The 12,898-nt window shown below is 38.5% G+C and overlaps 1 protein-coding gene across 7 annotated transcripts in view; it reads right to left on the bottom strand.

The window, feature by feature from the left end:
- Window positions 1-290: 290 nt before the first annotated feature.
- arl13b (ADP-ribosylation factor-like 13b) overlaps window positions 291-12,898 on the bottom strand; it is a 45,872-nt gene continuing 33,264 nt past the window's right edge. For 6 of the 7 annotated variants that reach the window (XM_052014658.1, XM_052014659.1, XM_052014660.1 and 3 more), the window contains exons 6-12: window positions 11,296-11,498; window positions 9,554-9,671; window positions 8,686-8,899; window positions 8,426-8,527; window positions 3,128-3,196; window positions 700-778; window positions 291-604 (exon numbers count right to left, since the gene is read on the bottom strand). In XM_052014658.1, coding sequence (XP_051870618.1) covers window positions 702-778; window positions 3,128-3,196; window positions 8,426-8,527; window positions 8,686-8,899; window positions 9,554-9,671; window positions 11,296-11,498 — 783 coding nt within the window. In that variant the 3' untranslated portion in view covers window positions 291-604; window positions 700-701. The remainder of the gene's footprint in view (window positions 605-699; window positions 779-3,127; window positions 3,197-8,425; window positions 8,528-8,685; window positions 8,900-9,553; window positions 9,672-11,295; window positions 11,499-12,898) is intronic. The other variant, XM_052014665.1, reaches the window with a different exon arrangement.

The following is a 12,898-nucleotide window of genomic DNA, read 5'->3' as shown; positions in this document are numbered from 1 at the left end:
TTTCTCGAACTTCCGGTAACCACTGTCTCCCCCCCGCTTTTTTTCCTTATCCCACCGGCCGCATCACCCCTTCCCTTTTCCCTCCCCCACCCTTTCAATCTGTCCCTCACCCACACATCCTCCCACTGGTTCCCCTCTTCACCTCCATCCTTTTATTCCATGGTCCACTGTCCTCTCCTTATCAGATTCCATTTTCCTTAGCCCTTTGTCAGTTCCACCTATCACCTCCCAGCTTCTTGCATCATTTCCACTCTCCCCCTCCCTCACCTACCATCCCCCTCTCACCTGGATCCAAGCTGTCACCTGCCAGCTCTTGCTCCATCCCTTCCCCCTGACTTTTTATACCAGCTATCTCTGGTTTAAGCAGAAGGAAAACTTCTGTAGTGTATCACCTCACCACCTGTTCTTCTTACCAAGACTGCAGAAGATGCCACATAGCTAATATATCTTTACAAAACTTTCCTCGAAGTCTATCTATACCTACCACTTTTTGTATTGCTATCAAGCCAATGCCATTTCAATACAGCATCTTTCAACAAAGGATCAATTCCTGGAGCATTATTCAATTCTTTTCCTTCTTGATGATAGGTCCCACAGGTCTTTTCTGATTTGAGATTAAAAGAAAAGCATTAATATGTATTGTATAAAAATACATCAGAATTATTTATTTCTGTCTAAAGAGAAGCAAGACATTCATACTGCTAGGAGATGACATCATGGGCCTCGGAATTTGGTTTCTGACTCGTTGGTACTGGTGGCAATGGCTTATTGTAAAAATCTGCAAGACAGGTTAAATGGGAAATATACCAAGTTAATTGTAAAAGCAATAACATTTCTATTTAGCATCGAAAGTACAAACTCATTGTGTTACTCATTTCTTCTGAAAACATGCCATTGAATTTTTCCATCCACTTATATCTTCATGTCAGGAGTAAATCACAGTTAGCAAAATATCTTTTGTACATTTAGCCCTAATGACATTACAAAATTATGTTGTATTGTTCTGGGCAATATTTGGACTCTTCTTAACACTTTTCTTAACACCTCATATTAATTTATTTCTTGACACCTCAGGCAATGAATTACTTTCCATTGAAAATGCAGTAACTGTTCTATGGGCAATGCTACACCAATTTTCAAACTGGGATCTCTAAGAGCTTTAAGTTAAATGAAATATCATTTACAAATCTTGAGTGGTTATAGGGGTCAGTAGTTAATTAAAGCCATGGAAGAGAGGTGGTATAGCCCAGAGGCATACACGTCTGTGCGAGAGAGATGCCCAGGGTGTGGAGAACTGCTGCTCCCATTGCTTCAGTATGACTCAGTATTGAAAAGACAGAACAAAAGGAGGATAAGCATTTCATTTTCATTTAAGCAGTGTTCCACTGTAAATAACTACAAGGACAACTACATTAGTAACCTTAAAGATTACAAAAGAATAAGATTCCTAATTGTTTATTGACATGTTCTTCTTTTCCTCATTTCCTTCCAATTTTCTTCCTTTACATGGAGGTCATGATGACTTTTATCAAAAAATCTACACCTAATAAATGTTCCTCTCCTGAAAGAATTGAATTCAGGAGCTGGTCTCTGGAAACTCCCTATCAAGGACGTCATTCAAGCATAACACTCGACCATATTTGTTGACAGATGTTAATGCTTTAGGAGCATCATATTCAAGGCAGAACCTGCTTTCAATAATGTCTACATAAGGGTATACCAGCAAGAGTCAATGACCTTTCATCAGAATTAGGAAAAAAAAGTGAGAAATCAAACATATTTCAGAACAGAGAGGGTGGAGAGATCAAAAGGAATTTCGGTGAGAGGGTGAAGACCAAGAGAGACTGAGTGTTGGTGCTGCTGGCTGAGAGAGGGCTTGCTTATCTGCCTGGAGGAGGTGCAGACAAAAGTAGATGAACAAGCAATCATTGAATGTTATTTTTAATTATTTTTCTATTTATCTATTTTAACAATTTTAAGATTACACATCACTAATCTTTCCCATTTTTATGTTCTAGCTTGCTTCATTAATTATAACTCTGTACACTACAGGATCGTTACTTTCAGAGCTCACTTTCTGCTAAGTGAGAGTCAATGCAGTTCCTTTTATTAGTTGCCCACCATTTAACTCTCCCCTAATTTCACTAATGACATGGATAATAGTTCTACTAACTATTCATGCATCACTACTGAATGACAATCACCTTTTAATCAGGACCTTTAAATTGCCAGCAGAGCTGACATTAATGACATTGCTCATGTTTTATTAGTGAGGCAATAATACATTATAACAGTAGATATGCAAAAGCTTATAAACACAGTATTGTAAAGCACTCACAACTATGTAAAAACAAAGGTTTCATAAAGAACAAAGAGAAAGGATGCCAGATTTCATAGAATGTTTCAGATTGACAGACTACAAGTGCTTTTCTACCACGTCAGTGCCAAGGCACTGGGTGCTAAATACTGTAAGAATACAAGTCGACTTGCTCCTTTGCTTCACAAGTTTAGTCCAAACCCCAGTTAAATAACCAAATTATATGTTCGTGTTATTAGAGTCATGAAGTGCAGAAACAAGCCCTTCGGTCCACCATGATTAATGTGCATCAAGATGGCAAAATCAACAGATGAGACTACAAATTTAACAAAACTCTATAATTCTCATGGACCGATGAACAGATTTTGTAACCAATGTGATTCGTTAGCACAGAATTATTTTCTAAATGCCAGGGCTGACATACATAGTTCACAAATGTATTTTTGCTACTTCTGCCAAATGGATTTCAATATCCAGTTTCATTCCAGTAAGCATAACATTTTGTAATAGTTGTTAACAATAATACATATATTTTGTTACAGCTATACTGGCTGGAGACAAACAGTTCCAAAATTGTTACTCTAGAATGCATAGGAGACATTCTACGTCATTCAATTATGCATAGGAGCCATTCTACATCATTCTTGATATGAAATAACAATTAATTTATTTTTAAAGACTTTGAAAACAAGAAAAATAATGATGATTATTTATGTTGCAAATATTCACAGGTATCGTTGCTCCCAAACAAATTAAATGAGTTTCAGAATAAGCATAATGAAAGAACACCAAATGTTGGAAAAAAATTACCATTGTGCTGGGTTTCACCAAGGGGTTCAAGTTTTGGAAGTCTGGTAACTTTGGGAGTACCCCAGCCAACTAAGGGAAGACAGACAAAATAACCATTAAACATGGAAGTCTGGCTTAAGAAATCCTTGCAACAATGTTGATGTTAAAATTCAACAAAGCAAGAAAGATTTTAAAAGGGAAATATCCAAATGAGCAAAAATAATCTGTAAAATTATAATAAACAATGCTCCAAAAAGAGAGAGGGGGTGGGGAGGAGGGAGGGGGGACAAGAGGTGGGGGGGGGGGGGGGGAGAGAAAAAAATATTTGTTGTTAACTGACACAAAAAAAACACTACTTCAAAATCACTTTGATATCATGCGAATTGCAAAAAAAATTGTGCTGGTGTGCTCAGATTGTTGATATACTAGAGTGGTAGTTGGCCCAACTATAATATAACCTATATATGGAATCATCCCATGTATTCTAATCGAGAGACAATGTTTAAGCTTTAAATGATTATGTGCAGTACTTTATTGAAAGCAGTGGTAACAATGGCATCCAGAATCTTTAATAGCTTTAGTTAAGTTGCAAGGTCCCGTTAACTGATAACTGATTTGTCTAGAATGTGTGAAGCTTTTGAGAAGATAGATACTACACCCTATCATGAGCTCAAGATTCTCAGACCTAAAATATAATACCTGTTTATGAACAAGAAATCTGGATATAGGGTTTTATACCCATGACTGAAACTGGGTTCAAGAAATCTTCAACAGAAGATTAATCTTGATGTACATACTGATCGTTGACATCTTCCCTTTACCAGAGGCGCCCATTCTGACTGGAATTCTCTCTGCAATGGTAATCTTTATATCAATCAACACATGGTCAAGCATTACTATTTTAACCATCTTGGAACTAAACATTCCCAGCTAGATAAGATCAAGACTTATAAACACATCCAAATAAATAATCTTAACATCAAGAAATGAGACAAATCAAGAAAAACTTGTGTTAGTAGTCTGAATGTCACTGATACCATAACTTTAATATATTACATAAAGGATATACAGTGGCATGCAAAAGTTTGGGCACCCCGGTCAAAATTTCTGTTACTGTGAATAGCTAAGTGAGTAAAAGATGACCTGACTTCCAAAAGGCATGAAGTTAAAGATGACACATTTCTTTAATACTTTAAGATTACTTTTTTATTTCCATCTTTTACAGTTTCAAAATAACAAAAAAGGAAAAGGGCCCAAAGCAAAAGTTTGGGCACCCTGCATGGTCAGTACTTAGTAACACCTCCTTTGGCAAGTATCACAGCTTGTAAACACTTTCCGTAGCCAGCTAAGAGTCTTTCAATTCTTGTTTGGGGGATTTTCACCCATTCTTCCTTGCAAAAGGCTTCTAGTTCTGTGAGATTCTTGGGCCATCTTGCATGCACTGCTCGAGGTCTATCCACAGATTTTCCGTGATGTTTAGGTCGGGGGACTGTGAGGGCCATGGCAAAACCTTCAGCTTGTGCCTCTTGAGGTAGTCCATTGTAGATTTTGAGGTGTGTTTAGCATCGTTATCCTGTTGTAGAAGCCATCCTCTTTTCATCTTCAGCTCTTTTTTTTAAACAGATGGTGTGATGTTTGCTTCCAGAATTTGCTGGTATTTAATTGAATTCATTCTTCCCTATACCAGTGAAATGTTCCCCGTGCCACTGGCTGCAACACAAGCCCAAAGCATGATCAATCCATGCCCATGCTTAACAGTTGGAGAGGTGTTCTTTTCATGAAATTCTGCACCCTTTTTTCTCCAAACATACCTTTGCTCATTGCGGCCATAAAGTTCTATTTTAACTTCATCAGTCCACAGGACTTGTTTCCAAAATGCATTAGGCTTATTTAGATGTTCCTTTGCAAACTTCTGATGGTGAATTTTGTGGTGAGGATGCAGGAAAGTTTGGAGAAAAAAGGGTGCAGAATTTCATGAAAAGAACACCTCTCCAACTGTTAAGCACAGGGATGGATCGATCATGCTTTGGGCTTGTGTTGCAGCCAGTGGCACGGGGAGCATTTCACTGGTACAGGGAAGAATGAATTCAATTAAATACCAGCAAATTCATGGAAGCAAACATCACACCATCTGTAAAAAAAAAGCTGGAGATGAAAAGACAATGGCTTCTCCAACAGGATAACAATCCTTAACACACCTCAAAATCCACAATGGACAACCTCAAGAGACAGAAGCTGAAGGTTTTGCCATGGCCCTCACAGTCCCCCGACCTAAACATCACTGAAAATCTGCGGATAGACCTCAAAAGAGCAGTGCATGCAAGACGGCCCAAGAATCTCACAGAACTAGAAGCCTTTTTCAAGAAAGAATGGGCGAAAATCCCCCAAACAAGAATTGAAAGACTCTTAGCTAGCTACAGAAAGCGCTTACAAGCTGTGATACTTGCCAAAGGGGGTGTTACTAAGTACTGACCATGCAGGGTGCCCAAACTTTTGCTTCGGGCCCTTTTCTTTTTTTGTTATTTTGAAACTGTAAAAGATGGAAATAAAAAAGTAATCTTGCTTAAAATATTAAAGAAATGTGTCATCTTTAACTTTATGCTTTTTGGAAGTCAGGTCATCTTTTACCCACTTAGCTATTCACAGTAATAGAAATTTTGATCAAGACTCACTATTTTTTTGCAACAGAAATGTATTCAAAGAAACTTTATCCAGGGTTCTAGCATGTCGGGTGAATTCATTTCTGTTATTTGTTATTGCTGAGATACAGGGATCTGTGAACTTAGAAGGCAAGTTGGAAGAATGGATACTTGATAGAGAACTTAAGCTACTTATTCCACTGATATATTAGCGTCATTGGTATAGCTGCTTCCCAGATTTTCCAGCTAGCTTCATTAACACAAATATTTTAATTAGTTGATTAATGTTCTATCTGTCCCATTGCTGAAGCCCTTGGAAGACAATTTCACACATACACATTTTATAATATATTCATAGCACAATCAGAAAGTATTATCCATCTCCAAGAAAAATAACATTCATTGACAGAGACACGAGATTACAGATGCTGTAATCTGGAGCAATAAGTGACCTGCTGGAGGAACTCAGCAGGGCGAGCACTTGCTGTTGGGGGGTGAGGGGGTTGGTGGGGAAAGGAATTATCAATGTTTTGGATCAAGACCCTGCATCAGGGCTGAGAGTGGAGAGAGAAGATAGCCAGTAAAAAGAGCAGAGGGCGAGTGGCGAGACAGGGGCGAGTGGGTGATTGGTGGACCAAGGATCGGTAAAGGATGAGCTCCCGGTTGCATGCCATTTCAACACCTCCTCCAACCTCGACCACTGCATTTGGTGCTCCTGATGTGGCCTCTTCTACGTCGGTGAGACCAAGCACAGACTAAGCGACCAATTTGCAGAAGACCTGAACTCTGTCTGCAATGGCTTTCCCAAGCTCCCAGTTCCATGCCATTTCCTTCCCATTCCACACCATGCTGTTTGTCCTCAGCTGTCTCCACTGCCAAGGTGAGGCCCTATGCAAACTAGAGGAACAACAGCTCATATTCTGCCTGGGTAGTCTACAACCCAATAGTGTGAACATTTAATTTTCTCAATTTCAGGTAAACATCACCTTCTGGGTTCCTCCCATCCTCCTTCCAATCCACTTCCAGTCCTTCCATTTTTTTGTCCTCTTTCCCATACCCCCTTCTCCAGCCCCCCCATCACCCATTTCCATCCCCCTCCTGGTTCCATCCACCTACTACCCATAAATTTTGCCCACTGAATCCTTGCCTCCCCCCTCTGGTTCCTTCTATCTACTAATACCTTAATGGTTTCCATTATTAGCTTCCTTGCTTATCAGATTCCAGCACTGGTAGCATTTATGTTCCTGCTTATCACCCTCCCAGCTTTCTCCACTTTTACTCTCTCCTCCTCCACCTGGCTCCATCTGTCTTTTTTTCTTCCCTTTTTTGCCTGCCTCCACCAATCCACCATCTGCCTCTGTTTCCCAACTCCACTCATCTCCCATCCACCACCACCACCACCCCACCCTGGATCCAAATGCCCAGCATCCTTCATCAATCTTCGATCCACCAATCACCTACTGGCCTCCATCTTACCACTTCCCCTCTTCTCTTTACATTGGCTATCTTCCCTCTCCATTCTCAATCCTGAAGCAGGGTTTTGAACTGAAATGTCAACAATTCCTTCCCCCTTGCATAAATTTTGTTTTTAATTTTTTTTTAAATTTACAGTGTGGTAACAGGCTCTTCCGGCCCAATGATTCCGCGCCGCCCATTTTAAACCCAAATTAACCTACCTGTACGTCTTTTTGCAATGTGGGAGGAAACCCCAGCACCCGGAGGAAACCCCACGCAGACACGGGAGAACGTACAAACTCCTTACGGACAGTGACGGGAATCGAACCCCATTCACTGGCACTGTAATAGCGTTGTGCTAACCGCTACGCTACCGTGCTGCTCAACCTGTTGAGTTTCTCCAGCAGATTGTTTATTTCTCAACATTCATTGATAATTGTACAATAACAGATTAATAGAGATTGAAAGTTGAATATGAAGGGAAACACAACTGTTCCTGACATTTGATTCCCATTAGACATTTGCTTTGAAATAGTGATGCCTGGCTTTCATTCTATTTCAAATAATTTTCTCCGCTTTACAAACAGCAAGCAGTAAAAATTCAGGTTTGCAATCGGATCAAGGTGAAGTACATATAAAAATGTCTTTGAATATGATGCCCCACAATATTAAAGCACTCAGACTTTCATCTGGACAGTACAGCATCATATTCCTTCTTTACCTCCATCTCACAGTAATTTGCTTCTTAAAATTGTGCTAAGTTACAATTATGTAGGTCTTAGCAAACACTTAACTGTGGCTAAATATTGTTTTGTTAAGCAACTTGTTCATGACACACACTTTTTGGTATAGAACATTAGACAGGACTTTGAAAATGGGAGCCCTGGTTGAATTTTCTCTTCTCCTTGCTGATCACCCTCATTATTTGTTCTAAAAACACAAAGCAACTGGGGTTCTTCCTGATCTGCATGAATTCGAACCACCCAACATATACAAATAGAAGTCAGATTATTGTTTTTTTTTGGGAAAGAGTAAAGCCGTATTAACCTGTCTTATTAATAAATAAAACAACATATTCATTTCACCAATCACAAAGTATTATTTCCTTTAATCAGAACGCACTGCTTAAATCCATTTGTTCCTTTTAGTAACTGCTTCATTTCAAGCATTGTGTTTACTGCTAATACCCTGTCCAAAAGCATTCTCCAAAAGCATTTTTACTTACCAGGCAGAGGTGGTGGACTTGAATTTTCAGAGTCATCATCTACACTGACTGGTTCTACCTTATTCTTTCTCTTCATGTGAATCTTCTTGATTTTTCTCTTCCCTGTCATTGTTTAAAATACACAATTATAAATATAGAACAACATATGAACATTTTGAACATGAAGATTGATAAACAATGCCCATTCCAAATTTGAACATAGCTACTGTACAGGAATACTACATAATAATTACACTTTCTAAGCAACTTAATTTAATTACCAGAGTCTTGCATTTTCCGGTGATACCCAGTTTCTTCTAGCTGATCTGTTAATGCTTCTGCATTGGCACCCAATTTCACTTGGTGACCATTTTGAATATCATCCCCAGTACTCTTTTCTGTCTTAGATGATTCATTTTCTGCAATATTTAGTAGAGGTTCTCCATTAGGTTTTGGATTGTTCTTTTCTTTCTGTCTTTTGATTTTCTCTTCATTCTGACATCAACAACAACAACAAAAATCCTTTTAATGCACAAAAGCCCAACAAGAAAAGTGATTCACCTGTGGCTGAGAAGAGAAATTAAAGATATCGTTAAATCCAAGCAGTTTACAAAGCTGTCAGAAATAGCAGTAGATCTGAGGAATTGGAGCATTGAGAACTCAAAGCAGAACCAAGAAATTGATAAAGAAATGCAAGATAGAATACAAGACCAGACTGATGTAAACATAATATAGATTGCAGGAGAGAAAGAAAAGACAGGAAAATACTAGCAATAGCGGGTGTGGACACCTTGCAGGCAGAGATAGGAGAATTTAGGATGGAGAATAAAGAAATGGCAGAGGAATTAAACAATTATGTTGTATCTGTCTTAAAGAAAATAACACAGAAAATCTACAGATATAAGAGAGAACAAAAGTCAAGAATAAGAAATGGAAGGAACTGAGTACTAATCAATAGAAGTGTCAGACTTTACTATAAGCCATTAACTACATTATATCACAGATACCATTAGCTTAGAATCAACAAATTACATTTAGATTAACTTAGAAGTTTTAAGTTTAGAAGTTGATGTTAATCTTAAAATCCAACATTTAAATTGCATGCCGTTAAAAGATGACAAGTTTTTGAGCAGATGTATCAATACCCACCACAGAAATGACCTTGGATATAGGTTGAAAGGGGTTTGTTTGTGGATCTGGTTCATCACCATCATCTTGATTTAAAGGTTGTCCTCCTTTTTCAGCATCTTCCCTTTCTTTCAGTTCTCTGCAAAGACATTTCTTCTTAATACTATCAAGATTTCCCTGTGAACTGTCATTACCTTGAGCAATTAGATTTTAAAAATTAATTCTTGTTAAGTGTTTATGCTGGCTTATTACCCACATTTCACAGTCTACAGCAGTGAGATACAACTGTGCTCCTGCATGATAGTGGGACTTAAGAGTCAACCACGTTAGTGTGGAACTGGGGAGTCACTCATAGGCCAGACCAGTAAATAGGGCAGGTTTCCCTCCAGAGAGATACCTGGATATCAGTTAGATTTCCATAACATTTTAATAACTTTATTTCTTAAGGTGCAAACTTCCAAATTCTCAAAACATTATGGTGTTATGATCCAAACAACATCTTAGTAACAACCCAAACTCTTGCTCTCAGGATTATTAGTGCAGTAACACCCTACACTACTGTGCTTGCATATGGTAGAATCTGTGCCTTTTATAGTATCAGAGACACGTGCAAGAGGCATTAAAATGAGGACTGACAAAAAATCTGGAGACATGCACATGTGTGATCCAGATTCTTGTAAACAGTTCAATGCTTATACCAATAAATATTATTTTATGTTTAAATATTGCTCAATGCATACCATTTACACATTTATTATGGAAAAGTTCCAACAGTAAAGTGTTAAGGTTGAATTTTAACTTCTTAAAACAGTGCAAGCAAAGAGGGCTGCCGGTGAGCAGCAGACCCAAAATATCCTGCAGTCCAATTAGCAGAGCTGGTTTTAAGACAACCACAGGATAAACACAGTACTTTCAACTTTCCTGGCAAATGGGATTGAGTGAGTGTGGTGACAACATACATGGCTCAGTTTCAGCTCCAATACTTAAAGGCACAATGCAAGCATGATATTTGAGGGATTCTAATGTCTGGCTGCACAACACATGGGAAGCAGAATGTGGACTACAGATGATCCAAGGCTGCCCCAAGATTTATTGACTCCTCACTGGATGTCATCCTAAGCAGTGTAAGGGCCTCTAGGGATATCATGTTCTTTACCGATGGGAAGAAGTTTACTAGTGACACAAGATATCATTCATCTGATGACTCATACATAACATAAAAGCAAGAACTGATTGTGAAGTTAGGAAAGGTTATAGGAAGTCAACATCAGAGGACCTTGGAAGTTAAGCAGTCCTCATCCAGGCATGTGGAAAATTCCAACCTCATTTGTGCTTTGTGGAGGTGCTGAGCTCTGGAATTCTGTCCCTAAACTTCTCTACATCTCTTTCTTTGAAGACCCTTCCTAAAACTTGACCAAGGGAATCTGCTTTAATTATTCCTTGTGACCTGGAATCAAGTTTTGTTTGATAATGTTTCTGTGAAGAAGCTTAGAATGTTTTGCTATATTAGAGGCGCTAGTTAAATACAATCTATTATATTTGAAAGCATGTAAATATACCATTATATAAATAAACCATTACTTTGTTTACAATCTAGTTTGTATCTAGGGAAGGAGTTTATATCAGATTACTGCTTTTCCTCTGATAAAGTGGGAAATGGTCCAAATTCAAACCTCGAAGGGCTAGAAAAAATAAAAGTCATAATGCTGAAGATTAGAACTGATTTAAGTAGATTAAGCAAGTGTGACCATTTTGTCTTTTACCTCTCCTCTCGTATTTTTCGTACTCTTTCTGCACGTTCTCGTTTCTCTTGTTCTTCCTGCGCCTTCTGCTCCATTGCATCTTTTTGAACCCGTTCTTGTAGGCTATCATAATCCTTTGCTATGGTAACCAAAAGCCAAGTAAGGCCTTTCTTAATGGCCTTGTCCAATTTTTTTCCATATCCCAAAACAGCAGAACATGGTTCCTATTGGGGGAAAAAAAATATGCTCAATGGAAAATTGCTACTTCGCTAAAAAGGCAACACATACGTTGGGACACATCTCGTGTGCATTTAAGCAGATAAAATCCACTATGGCAGCAAATGAGTGGCAGAAATTGGTCTGTGTTTCAACATCATCTGGAGATCAAGTTCCATAATTTAGTTATATGTCTATGCCAACTGTAAGGTTGCCATAATCTTTTATATTATTTCACTGCTTTGAAAGAATTGGCATAGTTACAATTAGCTGAATATCCTTCATTAATTTAAGTTTCTAGGATTCTATGATTTACTATTTAAATCGACTTTTTGCAAAGTTTTGGATGCACTGTTGTTTAATAATAGTGAGAAGGGGGAATCAATAGAATTGGGTAGAAGCTAGTAGACTTTGACTGCAATCATAGGAGAATGTACAATTCCCATAGCTTCAGCATTCATCTTGTGGAGTGTGATCCTGAGTTTGGTTCCAATAGAATTGGACATTTGGAAAACAGATTATTTAAATATACAACTGGGATGGTGGATATAATTATTTAGCCACATGGTTGGATGCAGTAGCACTAGGTAGTGTGGAAAAGATCTGGGAAGTGTGCCTACCGGTAAGAGCAATTAAAAGACCAAGTAGGGAACAGAAGGTGAGGTTTTGACTCCACAGCAGTAGAACTAGTTAGTCTACTAAAGCGAAAGAACTGGGAAGCAAAATCATGATCTGGCAAGTTTAAAATAAGGCCCATGGTGTCTCAAGATTATTAGAAGAGAGAATGGGGGGTGGGGTGGGGGGGGTGGGAGGGTAGTCGGTGGAGACTGTTGAGATCTGGACACAGAGGGAATGAAGAATTCTGGAGCTGCAAAAGGGATACATTGAGGGATAGGGGAGGGCAAGGTCAGAGTGCAAAGGTTAACTGCTGCACCAAAGGCTGATATTAGCTGTGATATGGTGATATGGCACAGCAAGAGAGACAGGATGTTGTGCAAGCCCAACAGGCAGCCTGAAAACTGACAAGAATATCAGCAGGTATATTAATAGTGGTTCAGAGAAGTAACAGAGCAGAGTGGGGAATAGTCATTGATGAGTGTATTCTGCAAAGTAAGGGGGGAATAACAACCAATAATACCTTTCCTCTTAAAATCTCTCAAGAGATTTGAGTGGTTTTCATTCATCCTTCAAGAAATTATTTTAAGAGTATACCTGAATATCAGCCAGCTGCACATCTTGATTTCAGCTCATCAGAAAAGAGTAACAGAATGAGAATTTTAGCATAAATCAACTAGTTTGTTTACTCAACATACATAGCAACATGCAATAGGTTGGAAGTAATGTTGTTAGTAAATTGATGACTACAGTTACTACTCTATTATTTTTGATGTATGTGATACGAGTATTC

The sequence above is a fragment of the Pristis pectinata genome, chromosome 4 (assembly GCF_009764475.1).
Source record: "Pristis pectinata isolate sPriPec2 chromosome 4, sPriPec2.1.pri, whole genome shotgun sequence".
NCBI classification, from domain to species: Eukaryota; Metazoa; Chordata; class Chondrichthyes; order Rhinopristiformes; family Pristidae; genus Pristis; species Pristis pectinata.
Note: the sequence above shows the minus strand (reverse complement) of the source record. Positions and strands in the feature narration are given on the sequence as shown.